Raw genomic sequence first — 15,571 nt, forward strand, 5'->3', positions numbered from 1 at the left:
TCACTTGGCATTACAGCGTCAGATTTTGGGCCTTTGGGATGCAGAATGGATCAGTCTTTCTTTGCCAAACAAGCTCAGGGCAGTTAAGGATTCTACAACTCCATGGCAGTCCTCCTTACTGGCCTCTCATAAGACCGCTGTCGTCCTATGCCGGCCCCGCATCAGCCATACTTTTTTTACTCTTGGTGAGGACCCCCTCTCTGTCGTTGTGGATTGATGTTGACTGTGGCTCACATCTTATTGGACTGCCCCACCTTAGCCACCGTACGACGGACTTTTAACTTTCCAGACTTGCTACCCCTGGTGTTGGCAGACAGTGCCTCAGCAGCGGATCTCGTTTTATGTTTTATTCATGATGGGGGTTTTTACCGCACTATTTAAGGGAGGGATCTTCCACCTTATCGTGGACTCGCAGGCGAGCAGCCGACCTGAGCGGAACGCTGCTCTCTGCACCTGGCGTAGCTGCCCGTTGATAGCTCCTCAGAGTGGTCTCAAATAAGCTGCAACTGGCGTAGCTGCCGGTGACGCTCTACTGAGCGGCACGTACTAGTGCAAGCCGCTTAACGCTTCCGGGTGCTAAGTGGCAAGAGCTTCGGCTCAACTTCCTGCAACTTCGGTTGCAAACCTCCCCAGCGGGACTCTCCCGTTCTTTGGTAGGGTAATCTCAGTGTAAGGGGCCCGTTCTCGTCAGATAACCCCGCGCACTGTAGGCCGCTCTCTTCAACCCGCGCTCTCTTGCGCCGCGCATTGCACTCCGCGCAGATAGGTCGTAGGGACACCCCTCTTCTGTAGGGACACGATACGCAGCACTTTCGCCAAAAAAGCAAATATTGTCGTTTCGTGAAAAGAGCAAAATTGTCGTGCATCCTTCCCTGTCCAAATAAAAACTCCCGAAACAGCAAAGATGTCCGACCTTTCCTGTGCTTCCTCACCACTTACCCGCAGCAAAGCTGCAGCACAAGAGGCGGAAATGCCGGCTACTCCCGCCATCATTTCCGTCCCACTGTCCACCTTCTAAGAGCAGGTTGCCTTGAAGAACAAACAGATCGTGGAACAGCATGATCTGATCGCAGAGCTGATTGGCGGTGAACACACACAGACAGAAACACCCACACCACACACACAGGCACCTGCTGATAAACCGAAGGACATGCCCCCTATTTCACCCCTGGCGGCCCAGGCACCGACAGAACTGGAGCCAGAGCCGACGGAGGGCACAACCAACACAGACGAAGATGGGCCGTGGCAGCAGGTCGGCCCAAGTTGCAAACAGCCGCCAAATACGCAAACAAGTGAGCCCACAAACTCACGAGGCAACGGCCGAGTGCTGTTGCCAACACCATCTACATCGCTAACCAACAATGAAGGCAACACAGGGACCAACACAAACAACCCTGCGACTGCAGCAACCACAAATATACAAGCAGCTACGCAGAACACAAACAATACCGCGACTGGCTTCCCACCAGTTATGATACACAACTATGGAGACCTAAGTCTCCTAAACAAGGAATTTAACAATAAACACAACCCCACAACATACTACTCTAAGCTCACTGGGGAACACGCCGCACTGTATGTGGCGAACAAGTCAGATTACTCAAATCTACTGGACTTTCTTAAAGAAAGGAAGGTAGAGCACTTCATGTACAGGACAGTCCTGGAAAAAACACAGCAGTACGTGATAAAGGGGATAGACTCACGGACTCCGACCGACACAGTACACAAAGAACTCTCTGCTCTCGGGTGGGAGTGCATTCGGGTAAACCGAATGTCAGAGTTCGACACAGCAAGACCGTCTCATAACTACATGGCGGAATTGGCCGACACGGCCAAGTCCCGCGACCTGCTGAAGTTAAAGCTATTTCTTCACATGGTCGTCAATGTAGAGATTTACAACATGCCGCGCACCCCCCAACAATGCCACAACTGCCAGCACTTTGCGCACACGGGTATCAGATACGGACTCACACCCCGCTGCCGCATTTGCGCTGGCGGTCACACGACCCAGCGCTGCAAACTGCCCCATACAGCACCTCGCAAGTGTGCCAACTGTGGTGCTGCCCATCCGGCAAACTACAGAGGGTGCATTGCTTACAAAGCAGCTCTGAGGCGCAAAATAGCGAAACATGCAAAACCTACCGCCATCACAGTTCCGAAACCGCCCCCGCGCCCAGTAAGAAGTTGAATATCCTTCGCTGGAATGGTCGCTGGTGGCCACAGCAGCGCGGGACTGTCAGAGGAGCCCCAGAGCTCAGGACACACTCAGCAAACACCCCCAGCAACAGACACACAACAGGCAAACACAACACCTGACACCACACCCGCACTGGGCGCACCACACGAAACCAGCAACAACACCACCCTACCCCCTGAGATCGCGGACTGCAGCCCACCACAGGCTACAGAAAACGCACCTACACAGGGAAGACCACAGCGCCAGAGGAGGAGAAGGACAAACAGCCGCAGCACGAGGAACACGACCACACCACAACAAGTACACAGACAACAGGACACCAACACTCATGAACACAGCCCGGACACCAACTCAACAACCCACATAACACACCCACTAACCACAGAGAACACACAGGCGCCCACAACTGCCACACAAACAGCCGACACTCAGGCCAGCCCTCACCAGACGCCAACACCGGAACAAGAGGCCGCTAACATGACCAATAACTCGCAGGCCGACATGACCAACATTACGACAACATTCCAGAGAATAATGGAAACATTATTCCCCGGATGCACGACCACCAAAACAGTCACGAAGATTATGGGGTGTGTCTCACAACTCTTCATGCAGTTCATGTCGAGCACGCTCAACTGGACTAGCTTCCAAGCCACTATCACACTGCTTCTTACACTACTACATGGATAATAAACCACACCAGCCCCGAAACTCAGACTTAAACACAATCTCACAGATCCTGTTTTGGAATGCCAACGGGATCGCAAGCAAAAAAGCCGAAATGGCCGCGTTCATGGAGCGAAAGGGTATCCGAATCGCTCTTGTGAACAAAACACTGCTTACGCCTCGCAAACAACTAAACTTCCCAGGGTATTGTGTCTATCGTACCGACCGAGTGGATGGCAGGAGGGGAGGCGGCACTGCAATTATCATACACAGAGACATAGAACACACGAACATCGAGCTCCCAGCACTTGAAAGACTGGAGGCTACGGCCTTCAGGGTCAAGTTCGACGGAGCCAACACCACACTGGTATCGATATACAATCCTCCTAAAATCATAGTAACACGCAATATCAGCACAGTACTCAACATAGCACTGCGGGTAATTGCCGCTGGAGACCTCAACGTAAAACACCCTGATTGGAACTCACGAATACGAACCTCCAATGGCAAGAAACTGTACGAACACGCACTAGGCCGAAACTACATTATACTTGGGCTGGGCATTCCCACGTTCGTGCCTATACAGGCTCGACATAGGCCAGACGTGTTAGACATAGCCTTCATAAAGGGCATCACATGCACACTCAACATTACAGTTGAAAACGATCTGGACTCAGACCACATGCCTGTAATACTGCACATGGAAGAGACACTGCAGGACATCGAACCACGCAGGATGCTTAACTACAAGCATGTGAATTGGACACTGTTCAAGGAAACGCTTGATAGTCGCATTCCTGACACCCACGAAATTAACAACACACAGCAAATCGATGAGGCTATGGAGGCTCTCACAACTGCCGTCCAAGACGCAATGAGTGACGCCATTCCATTTACAACACCAAGACAACACTCGACGGCCCTGCCCCAGGAAATCCTGGGCCTTATCTCAATGAGGAACCACCTCAGGAGATACTGGCAGCGTACCAGGCGCCCGTTCTATAAACTGCACGTCAACAGACTCCAGGGCATAATACGGAATAAAATACAAACATTCAGAAACGAGCAATGGGGACAGAAACTCGCTGGGCTGGATACCACACGTCCTGGCGTGTGGCAGCTGGCCAGACACTTCACCAGGGAGAAACATTACATTCCCACGTTACAAGGACCAGACGGCCCGGCCTACTCCGTGACGGAAAAGGCAGAGCTTATGGCCACAACACTTGCAGCGTCCTTCATGCCGAATCTGGTTCCTTCAGACCCAGAATTCACACTTGAAACGGACCAGGAGGTTACACGACTTGTAGCCCAGCCCTCGCGCAACGAAATAAGACGTACTAGCACAAATGATATCACATGGGCTATCAAGCACACCAACGCTAGAAAAGCCCCTGGGCCTGATGGCATTCAAAACCGTGTCCTCCAGGAGTTCACGTATAAAGCTGTTTAATACCTCACACACTTAATGAATGCCATCCTGACACACCAACACTTCCCTGACTTTTGGAAGGCAGCCAAGGTCTTGATGTTCAGGAAGCCAGGGAAAGACCACTCCCTCCCACAAAATTACCGACCCATCAGTCTGCTGTGTTCGCTCAGCAAGATTGTTGAGAAGGTAATACTAAAACGTATCACTAGGCATTGCATCGCCAATGACACCCTAAGACCGGAGCAATTCGGCTTTAGGAATCGCCACTCGACAACACAACAACTCCTCCGCCTAGTCGAACATATAACACACGGCTACAACATGAACAAAGCCACAGGGGCCGTGTTCCTAGACATCGAAAAGGCTTTCGATCATCTCTCATATGCAAACTAAGCAAAGCTGGTTTCCCGGACGGACTCGTATGTCTCATACACTCATATCTCATGAACAGATGTTTCAACACTAACGTGCAGGATAAACAATCAACACAACACGGTATCCAAGCTGGAGTGCCCCAAGGGAGCATCCTAGGGCCCATCTTGTTTAACCTGTACATTAATGACTTCCCAGCGACACATAACACTACATTAGCCGTCTACGCGGATGACACAGCCATCCTCGCGCAAGACTGGAAACCGTCGAACATCAATTCACGAATACAGACAGCACTCAGAACAGCTGAGCCTTCATTGGAGCGATGGCGTATTAAAGTAAATGTCGACAAGTGCGAAGCAGTTCTGTTCACACGCAGACCAAAACTACTGCGCAAACACCAACACTGTAGACCAATGACACTACATACATGCCCAATACGTTTCCGAGAGAAAGTCAGGTACCTTGGTGTCTGGCTGGACCGGAAACTTACATGGGGGGTCCACATCGAATACGTTGCCAACTGAGCGCACGCGAGGCTCAAACAGCTCTACCCAATGCTCAACAGGGAAAGCACACTGAATAGGAGGGTGTCGAGATCCATATACATGACACTGATTAGACCTCTGATGACGTACGCAGCTCCCGTCTGGGGATATGCAGCTCCTACACGACTGCGCCGCCTGCAGATCATACAGAACAAGGTGCTACAAATCATTAGCAACGCTCCACACTACACACACACCATGGATCTTCACCATGAATGCCGCCTTGATACCCTCAAGGAAGTATTCAAAAAACACGGCACACGACTATACAGGAACTCGAGACACTCGAACAATCCTTTCATCCTCACTCTGGGAAACTATGATCACAACCACAGGTGGAAGCACAAGCGGCCAAAGACACTGCTAGCTAGGGCATAGCCACCTATGGTAAACTAACATACGCAAACAGCAACAAACGTCAGCAAACCCCTGCATATCAGCAACACTGACTGGCAACTACCAGCTGCTATTAGAGCCGACCAACAGGCCACAGCATGGACACCGACGAGCTCGCCACAGACGCACAAACAATCTGCCAACATTACCTCACACTGTGCCTCCGGTATATGACCTATCGGACACAAGATTGATAACAAACCTAACTGTTGCAGGTTGCTGACGCTGAACAAGGACCCTGTACCAGCATCCAGCGCCAGCCGCCGAGCAGCTCAAACGCACAACGTCAGGGTATCGACATGCATGATACCCACTATTAACAAAGCCTATCCTTGCACAACCTATCGCAGGCAGCAAGACAACCGCTACTGCTCTTACCATCCGACCCAACTTTCGCAGAGGTTTTTTTCCCCTTGGCTCTTGCCTTGGCACTTTTTTTCCTCTGCCCTTCAAACCGCTACCCTTCATCAGATTTCGACCAATCTATCTCCAGATGAGCGCGTATTAATGGTTAATCCTAACCAGACGTACACGAACATCGCAGTACCCACATCCTGTGACACCTCACTTTAGTGAATACTAACCCTTATGCAGAGATGGCAGTAGACCTTTTGTGTTGGCCATCATGCCGGTGTGGGCGTGGAGGGGCTCCACCTCTTATTCAAAAAAACCTTATTTGGGAGTGGAGGGGATGGCAGGCCCTTTTGCTCCCCCTTTCGCCCCAACTGGATTGGCTTCAACTGGGCTTGGTGGTTCACTCTGGCCCTCTGCCTTCCCACTCCTTTCTTTACAGGGTGTGTTATGTGTCGAGCATCTCTCTTGTCTCCTGTGCTTCTTCCTTCCTGACCATGTCATTAGTCACTTTCTTTCCCTCACCTCTTCTTCTGCCCTTTTCCTTCCTTCCCCATCATTGGTTTATCATTTTATGGATATTGTAGTCCCCTCTCCTAATGTGGGATGTTATTGGTTTTAGTTAATCTGCATAGTTTGGTCCCTTCTCCACCCACCCAACCAACCAACCAACCACATGGCATTAAATGTATTAATTGTTGTGAACAAAGTGAGCATGATTAACAGTTCTTCTGTAGAATGCTGACAGCCATTTTCTAGGATAAATTGCACATCATGAGGTTGTGGTTATGTTATCAAATGAGTTTGAATTCAGGGCTATAAAATGTCATATCTGCCACAGTTATGCCATTGGTCACTCCAAAACCAGTTATCTTCAGAGCATGTCATATTCCTGTCATTTCGTAATGGCCACTTTCAACATTGCACAGAGTTACATGTATACGTCTCCCATCCTTTTGTAATCCCAACCTGTGTTCTGCCTCTATAGAGCTAAACCTAATATTTTTAACATGATAATTAAATTGAACAGCACTTACTGAGAGACCTGTTCTGTTTGTTGCCTATGATACAGCAGCAGCCGGTGTGCCAACACTGTAGCAACAAGTGGCAGATGCCAACTAACAAGTAATTTTAATGAAGCTATACCACCGTGTTCATGATGAAATAGATTTTATGATTTTCGATAAATGTGGTGTTGATGTGTAAAACAGTAGTCAGCTCATTGAACCTATTGACAGGGCACGTTTAGCATAATCGTCTTCCTAGACGTTTATTTTTTGTAAATCCACATTTACAGTAATTAGATTTTTCTACGTACATGTTCTTCACATCTCCTTTGTTTGCAAAGAATATTAATTCCAAATTTATTGGACTCACTTGCCTGAAAGCAGTATGGTATCCTCATTGCACATGACAGACAGTTCCATTTCTTTGCTAGATACAATAGGTGTGACGTCCAGTAAAATTTTGCTCCTGCGCTATGTAAAATATATGGACAATCTGCTTCCTTCAGTTCAGAATTTTTAGTTGACAATACCTGTGAACTGAATGAAATGTTACCTCATATTGAATTAAGTTAATTAACAATAACAATATGTATGTTTTTGTCTGTGAGATATATATTATTAACTGTTCCAGGTAAAACGAAGTATTTCTTTAAGCAAATGCAGGGACATGTCCCTATCCCCTTTTTTGGTTCTACATTCAGTGTTAGTGTGTGGTCCAGGCACTGTGTTTTGGGGCCAAAATATTATAAAAGTAGAGAGTCTGGTGTACCTGAGCACTTGGTAATATCGTGCTATGTTAATATATACTTACTTTCCATAAAACAAGATTTTTACAGGGAAAGTTTATTAAATAAATTTTATAGTAGTTCTTTACCATCTTTAGGAAGACCACATGACTCCTCGGAAGAGATTGAAGGTCATGAATACAAGCAAAAGCAATTGCCCACCTACTTTAAACATGAAACTACTGACTACATTATGCAGTCAATACCTGAAAACAGGGATACCAAGGCAAAAGTGAGTATCCAGTCTGGGTTCTGTGTGGAGAAAATTTTACATGATCAGTTGACAGTATACTTAAAAATTTATTGTTGTTAATGCTCTTAACCCAGATAGTCCTGAATTATTTGTTTTTCAAAATTGATTTATATCTTATCTACATTCATTCACAAGGTAAAAAGTAAAAACAGTTTTGAGTATTTATTTTTATTTAGTATTTCCAAAAATGAGCATTCTTCCAGAAGGACGTCAGGACAATAAGGGAACATGTTTTTAAAGTATATAACATTGCACCATTAACTTGTTTTGGTTTTTATACTTTCAAATAAACATAAATAAATTTGAATTATGGGCTAAAACAGCTAATAAATACAAAAAACAAAGAAAATTACCTATACACACATTTTATGCACTAGTATGATAAGACAAAAAGCAACAAACATGAAGTGGTTCGTCACATTTTATGCACACAGTAGTAGTTTTTTGTGGCAACTTCGACATTTCAGCTGCTTCTTCTATTTTGTTATCTCATCTGTTGGTAATTCAACAACATAATGTTCTCTTCCATCAAATCTAGAATCTAGTTTTGCCCTCTTACTAGGATGTCCTCTGCTGGTAGTGACTCTTTTGTTGCTTTCAAGAACTGCAGTGACAATTCAATGATGAAATGTCAGATAATCTACGGGTTCTTCATTGTACTTGTAAAGATCCCAGGCATTTTGTTCTGCAATGTCTATAAAATGTGCAGTGATCGGGAAATACCACTTTTTCCCTTTAATAGAGCATCTATATAGCGATACATTTTGGTCAGCTCGATCCATGCCTCCCATATGAGTATTGTAGAAGTGTAATAAGTTAGGTTGAGGCACACTAATCCTTTTCTTTTGTTCCCTGGAAAATCTTGCTTCAGAGTGTAGTGGTTGCACTCTGTCAAAGTTCGTGGCTACAGTAACAACATTGTTGTCATTCCAACGTACAATGGAAATCCCGGAAGCTGAGTCAGAACAAACTTCATTTGATCCTCTATTTTCTTTTATCATTTTATCTACAGACGATAGAGTACAATTCTTAACTCTGTTTCCTCTTATTGTTCCTGTTGCTTCCACACCCCTCTCTTTTAGGTCATGTAGTAGTTCAATGCTGGTAAAGAGGGTATCAAAGTGTATTCGATATGGAACATGTGGAAGTAACTGGTCGACATAAGTCATTGCCACACCGTACCCCATACCTTTCATTTCATAATCCTTACTCCACATGCCAGCTCCTTGGTAGGGCTTGAGCCAAATAATATATCCACCACTTGTGCCTCCACACCAAAATTTTAATCCGCATCGGATTGGTTTCCCTTTTATGAATTGTTTGCACCCGTGACTTCCGAAGTATAGGACCATTGATTCATCGACAGAATGATGCCACATGTGAGGCGCAAATTGTTTGAATCTATCAATTAGCATACACAGTAATGGGCGGATTTTCCCAAAATGGTCTGATTTATCTAAATTGTCGTTGTTGCGTCCATGCAAATTGGAAAAGATAAAGTCAAATCGATCTCTGGACGTGGCATTTGTTACGATGTCATTGTGACTGTCTTTATCGGATTGCCAGTACATCTTTCTGCATGACACTGTTAAATATCCACTTAGCAGAAGTATTGCAATAAACACCAACATCTCATCTTCTGAACAATCACCTAGTCTATTTCTCTTGGCTGCGTACTGATTTGTGTAACTGACCATCATTTGAAGCACTTCATTATCAAAAAATTGTTGGAAATATTCAAGCAGTGTTCGCCCTTTCTTCATTGCAACTGTGAACATTAGAGGCCATGCAGGTGTTGGATTAACTATTTCACCACTTTTCCAGTTATATTTCTTGAGGTTTAGAACTTTGTCCTTCGATAGCCTTGCTGGTTTGTTTGTGGTTGTTGTTGTTATTGTTGCTGTTTTTGTACTGCTGGAGAGTCCTGGAACAACATCAAAGGTTAAGGAGTGTTTCCTTGTTGCATTCACAGCGTTACCATTGGTAGAAATGGCCAACTCACAAAGCGCAGTAGCATTGAGCTGACTTGCTGGTAATTTATCTACATTTGGATTTTCTTCAGGACCCGAATCTTCATCTGTTACATCATCAGTTGAATTTAGAGGAGGGTGTAATGTTACATTTACACCAGTATTAGGTATTTCCTCATATTTTGATTTTAAAATGCCCAAAAGTTCTATCAGTGTACATCATTTTCTGTGAATACAAAATGACAGCATATTACCCTGATGTCCTTCTGGAAGGACAATTGAAAACATTATTGAATTACAACTGATGAAAACTTTAAATTGTAATATGAACCCATAAATAATATAGGTTAATTCTTTAAGATATTATATGACAAGTTTCAGAAGTATTGATGCAATATGAAAGAAAATATACATACTCATTGATGACAAGGTCAGTCAGTTCATCCATGGTAAAATCAGCCCTATTTTCAAGACACAGTTTCTCACTGACTATGAACGACAGCGTCAAACTGACTGTCACAGTGTGCAACTGACTCTGAATACTTCATATAACAATGTGTAACAGTCTGTTGCAACAATGCATTATTCGCGAAAATAAATAATTTCAACAGTGAGTGATGTTGTCCTTCCAGAAGGATGTTAGGGTTATCTGGATTAATTAAACAATTGTTACATTTTTGTCTTACAGGTTCTTGCAAGGCTACATAGGATTTGGCATTGACATGCCCGCCTAATAGTTACCTGTGTTACTGCTTGACTGCTTCCCCAGCAAGTGCACACACACATGCTACTGAAAGTGTTGAAGCAAGTAGGCGCATACATCCTTCACTTGTAAAGGAAATAAAAAATTTAGTACTCTATGAAACAACATCTCTCTAAGTCATTAAGTTGGCTCTAGATAGATTTGTTGATAACAATTTCACTGGGACACACATACCAGGTCGAATGAATACTACCTTTTACTCCACAGAGAAAATTATTTACAGTCAAATTTATCATACCCTGTGTGGTACAAATAAAGTATTGTTTGACGATACTCAACTGCAGAATCAGGTTGACGAGTGGCACAAGGAATCTAGCAATCACATGATTTATTATAGACATTGTACAGATGTCAACGGAGAAGTGAAACCATTACTTTTTCGATATCAGAGCAGTTGGCAGAGAGATCTTTTGAAGAAGTATGAGGATAGTTGTTTGTTAGACACAACATACAAAACAACAACAACAACAACATACGATATTCCTTGATTGTTTTATAGCTGTGAAGAGTAATGTGGGCTATTTGATTGTCGTTTTTATTTTTCAGGTTGAAAATGCAAGATCCATTCATGAAGCTCTAGACATTTTCAAGGACTGGAACAAGGATTGGAATCCCCCCTATTGGGTTACTGATTTCTTGGAGTCTGAGATAAAGGCAATGAAACAAGCATTCCCAAAGACAAAAATTTACTTGTGCCTTTTCCATCAGAAACAGACATGGGGAAGATGGTTGGAAAAAAAAAGATAATCTTCATGTACCAAATGACATGAAGACATTTCTGGATATATGGTAAGAAATTTCAGAATCACCAACACAGAGAGAATTTAGAATTCGTGTTTAAGAGTTGTGAATGCATGAGGTTTGTCAGAGAAATGAGCGTGCACGGCTATACTTTAAACAGCAATGGCTATCAGTATGTGAAAGGTGGGTGAAAGCATATGAGGACAAGGGCAGATTTGCTACCATTGTCACTACAAATGGAGTTGAAGCCATGTACAAGGTTGTAAATAATTTTTTCCTAAAACACAGTGCAGACAGGACTTTACTGGGGGCTACTAAGGTTATAATAAATCAGTTTCTTCCAAGCCTAATTAGAAAGTACTGTCTGCAGAATTCTTCTGTCAAATCATACAATAAAGATCTACCACTGTTTTTGCTTAAAAAAAAAACAAGTTTGTAAAATATGTTGTGCAGCAATATGCATCAGCAAAAGTTGAGTTAACTGCAAGATCAGTAAGTAGGAGATTGGATTGTTCATTTTGTGTGGAGAGTGCAATGTCCAAAAACTGTAATTATGTTGTAAACTTTGATATGCCAGATTGCACATGTGAAGATTTTTGGAGATATAAATACCAATGCAAGCATTTCTGTGCAATCTTTATTTTTTACCCAGAGTGGGGTTTTGATAAAATGCCAGAAAGTTATAAGAATAGCCCATTAATCTGTCTTGATGAGATGTGTGGGGTTAGCTTCAGAAGTAGCTCTTCAGTCACTTTGTATGAAGGCAGTAGCAGTGACATAGTATTTGAGGAGGCAGTTGAAGCAGCTGAGGAGGCTGTCGAGGTTGAGGAGGCTGTCGAGGCAGCAAATATAGATGGTCTCGTTGAAACCCCGAATATTCCTCTGCAGAAATTTGCAGCAAGGGAGCTGTGTAAATAGATTTACAATCTCACAGACAATTACAGCAACTGTGTGCAAGATTTGATAAAATGTAAATAAATAAAAATGTTTTCTACGTCTGACTTCTTGTTAACAAACTTTTCAGTGTGTTTGATAGAAATATAGGCTTCCTGTGCTCTCAGTTGCCCTGTTTCCCTTTGAACATTGGAATGGCTGTAAAGTGTGTACTGATAAATGTGTGAACAAAATAAGTTACTTTGATCGTTTAACGAGCTTAAGTTAAACATTTTATGGTGTGTATATATGGATTAGTAATTGTTCTCAGTGAGCAACTAAAAATATGGCGATCTGTTGAAAGGACAGGGACATATTGTGCTTTGAAACTAACTAGTGCACAATGGCCGCGACCAGTTCGGAAAATTTGAATTCTATTTACGAAATAAGTGAGGAAGCGTGGAATAAACCGTGTTCCTGTAACAAAACAGCAAGAAAAGGTGTGTGTTGTGTAAAGTGTAATAGGAAATTCCATTACTCGTGCATAAATTCAACGAATAGAGTGAAAATCTGGAAATGCAGTGATTGTTTTCGTACTGACGGTGACGATATGGACAAAATCAAAACAGACCCGTTAAAAACGTGTGTGTGCGAAAAGTTACAGAATGAACTCAGAATAGTAAGAAAGGAATTTAAGTATTCGAAAACAATTATATGTTTGCTAACAAACGAACTACAGAAACGAGAATCAGGCAAGATAGAAATGTGCAAAAACTACAGATTTGATGCACCCAACATAAATCACGATTCACAACACAGTGTGCATACCACAACACAAACGCATTTCAAAAAGGAAATCAATCTATGGGTGCAGCAATGAAAATGCAAACCTTTGCTCCTGAGAGTCAGTCAGTGAATAGGAGACCCAAAATATTCGTTGCCTCAGATAGCCATGGCAGAGACTGTGCAAGAAACATTTTAAACTTAGCTTCAAATAAATATGATGTTGAAGAAAAGGTGATACCAGGTGCCCCCACTAGTGTAATACTAAAAAAATGCAATGACCTCCATAAGTTGACAAGTGAAGATTTTGCAGTTATCTGGGCAGGGGCTAACGATGTGGCAAAGAATGAAACCAAGTTGGCAATTAGTTCGCTACATAAAGCCTTGTCAGCATTACAAAATACAAATACAAAAGTGATTGTAGTTGGGGTACCACATAGACATGACCTGCCTGAATGGTCTTGTGTAAACCAAGAAATTCAATCTGCAAACAGAAAACTAAAAAAAACAGTGAAAGGCTTCCATAACACTTGTTTTATTGATACTCCTAGTAACAAGGAGCTTTATACAGCACATGGACAACACCTTAATGCAACTGGTAAAGAACTAATTGCCACAAGGATTTATGAATCAGTGGAAACAAACAGGAAAGTGTACAAAACAGCAATAGAACTTAAATGGAAGGATACTGAAGTCTCAGATAAAGAATCAGTGAGAATTGTTATTGACAGAACTCCAGCACAAATAACAACAGAATCCTTAAAAGTGAACTCTGTTTGTTGGGAGAGGACAATTACTCAAGCAATAAACTTACCCAAGAGGACAGTGCAAACATTTGAAGAAGCAGCAAATAAGGTGGCAGGAAAGTAGGCACCATATAAGAAGAGAGACCTACTTGCAAAAAGAAGAACAGCAAATCAAGCTCAAGGGATGAGAATACCAACACGTGGAGTATGGCAGTCAACCCGAAAAAAGAAACCACAACCGAGGGACCAGGATTTTTGGTGGGATCAGCAGTCGTTTCACAGACGAAAGCAGTTAACAAAGTGAGTCATCAAGTGGATGGACAGGTATGTGACTATCATAACACACATGATCACAGTGTATCAAGATTAAAGACATTAACGGAACCTACAACTTCAAATATAAAGTCAAATTGTTCTCAAAGGAATACAGACAGAGACAAACTACTTACTTTTCTACAAGTTAACATACGTTGTTTAGAAATAAAATTTTAGAATTAGAACATTTATGTAACACTGAGCATGTAGATGTTATGTGTGTATCTGAGCACTGGTTAACACAAGAACAAGTAAATATGTTCATTCCCCAAGGGTATGTTGTGGGAGACATGATATGTAGAAAACAGAGAAAGAATGGTGGGGCGTGAATTTTTGTCAAAGAAGGAATAATGTTTTCCAGAATTGACGTATCTACGTACTCCTCAGAGCTAGATGGGGAGTTTAGTTGTGTAAAACTAATGAATGAAAATATAGTGGTAGTTAGTCTATATAGATCGCCAGATGGTGATGTAAATTTGTTTATTGAAAAATGTGAATTAATAATTTAAAAAATATTGAAGAGTAAAACGAGAATTGCTATATGTGGTGATTTCAACATAGAAATGGTAAACACACAGAGACCAGTTGCTAGGACATTTTTGAATATGCTAAGATCATTAGACCTCTATTGTACACATAACTGTGCCACACTTAAGAATGCCTGTATAGACAATATTATTGTGAATTTCCATAGGGAGGATTTTTCAGTAAGACTTGCAGGAAGTGGACTTGCAGATCATGAGCCACTACTCCTTACCCTCTGTAAGAGGCAGCCAGTTAAAACTGAAGAATCTAAAGTAGTAGTGGTACGAAGACAGAAGGAAGAGTACATAAATACGTTTGTTGATAGATTAGGAAGTGCAGATTGGGACTTTATATATAATTGTCAATCTGGAAAAAGGGAAGCTGAAATTAGCTTTGGTAACTTCTTTAAAAAGTACACAGATTTATGGTATTCTTGCTCACCAGTAAAAAAAAAAATAGATATCCAAATGAAAGGAAAAAGAAAAGTCTGAACTGGTTCACACAAGAGCTAGTAGAAATTAGAGGAAACTTGCATGTGCTGTACCAGATGCATAAACAAGCCTCTGACCAAGGTGCAGAACAGAGTGTGAACATTCATAGGTCATATCTGAAATGCAAAAAATACTATAAAGCTAAACTACTTCTGGCAAAAAAGCAAGCAGTTGAGAACTATATAGAAAGAGCTCCCAATAAATGCAAGGCAGCCTGGCAAATAATAAAACAAGAGAATACACCGAAACGCACAAAAACAGCTCTGCTTGATCCTGAAGAATTAAACGAGTACTTTTTAAACTCAGTTAAAGAAATAAGTAACAGTATCAAAGCAACAAATTCATCTGCAATGAACC

The 15,571-nt window shown here is 42.6% G+C and overlaps 1 protein-coding gene across 1 annotated transcript; it reads right to left on the reverse strand.

Moving 5' to 3' along the window:
- Positions 1-8,483: 8,483 nt before the first annotated feature.
- Positions 8,484-10,265, reverse strand: LOC124616655 (piggyBac transposable element-derived protein 3-like). The gene is made up of 3 exons (XM_047144984.1): positions 10,232-10,265; positions 9,197-10,183; positions 8,484-8,611 (listed from the first exon to the last, which is right to left on the reverse strand). The coding sequence occupies exons 1-3, from the start codon at positions 10,263-10,265 to the stop codon at positions 8,484-8,486; spliced, it is 1,149 nt and encodes a 382-aa protein (XP_047000940.1).
- Between the last annotated feature and the right edge of the window lie 5,306 nt (positions 10,266-15,571).

This window comes from Schistocerca americana, chromosome 5, assembly GCF_021461395.2.
Source record: "Schistocerca americana isolate TAMUIC-IGC-003095 chromosome 5, iqSchAmer2.1, whole genome shotgun sequence".
Lineage (NCBI taxonomy): Eukaryota > Metazoa > Arthropoda > Insecta > Orthoptera > Acrididae > Schistocerca > Schistocerca americana.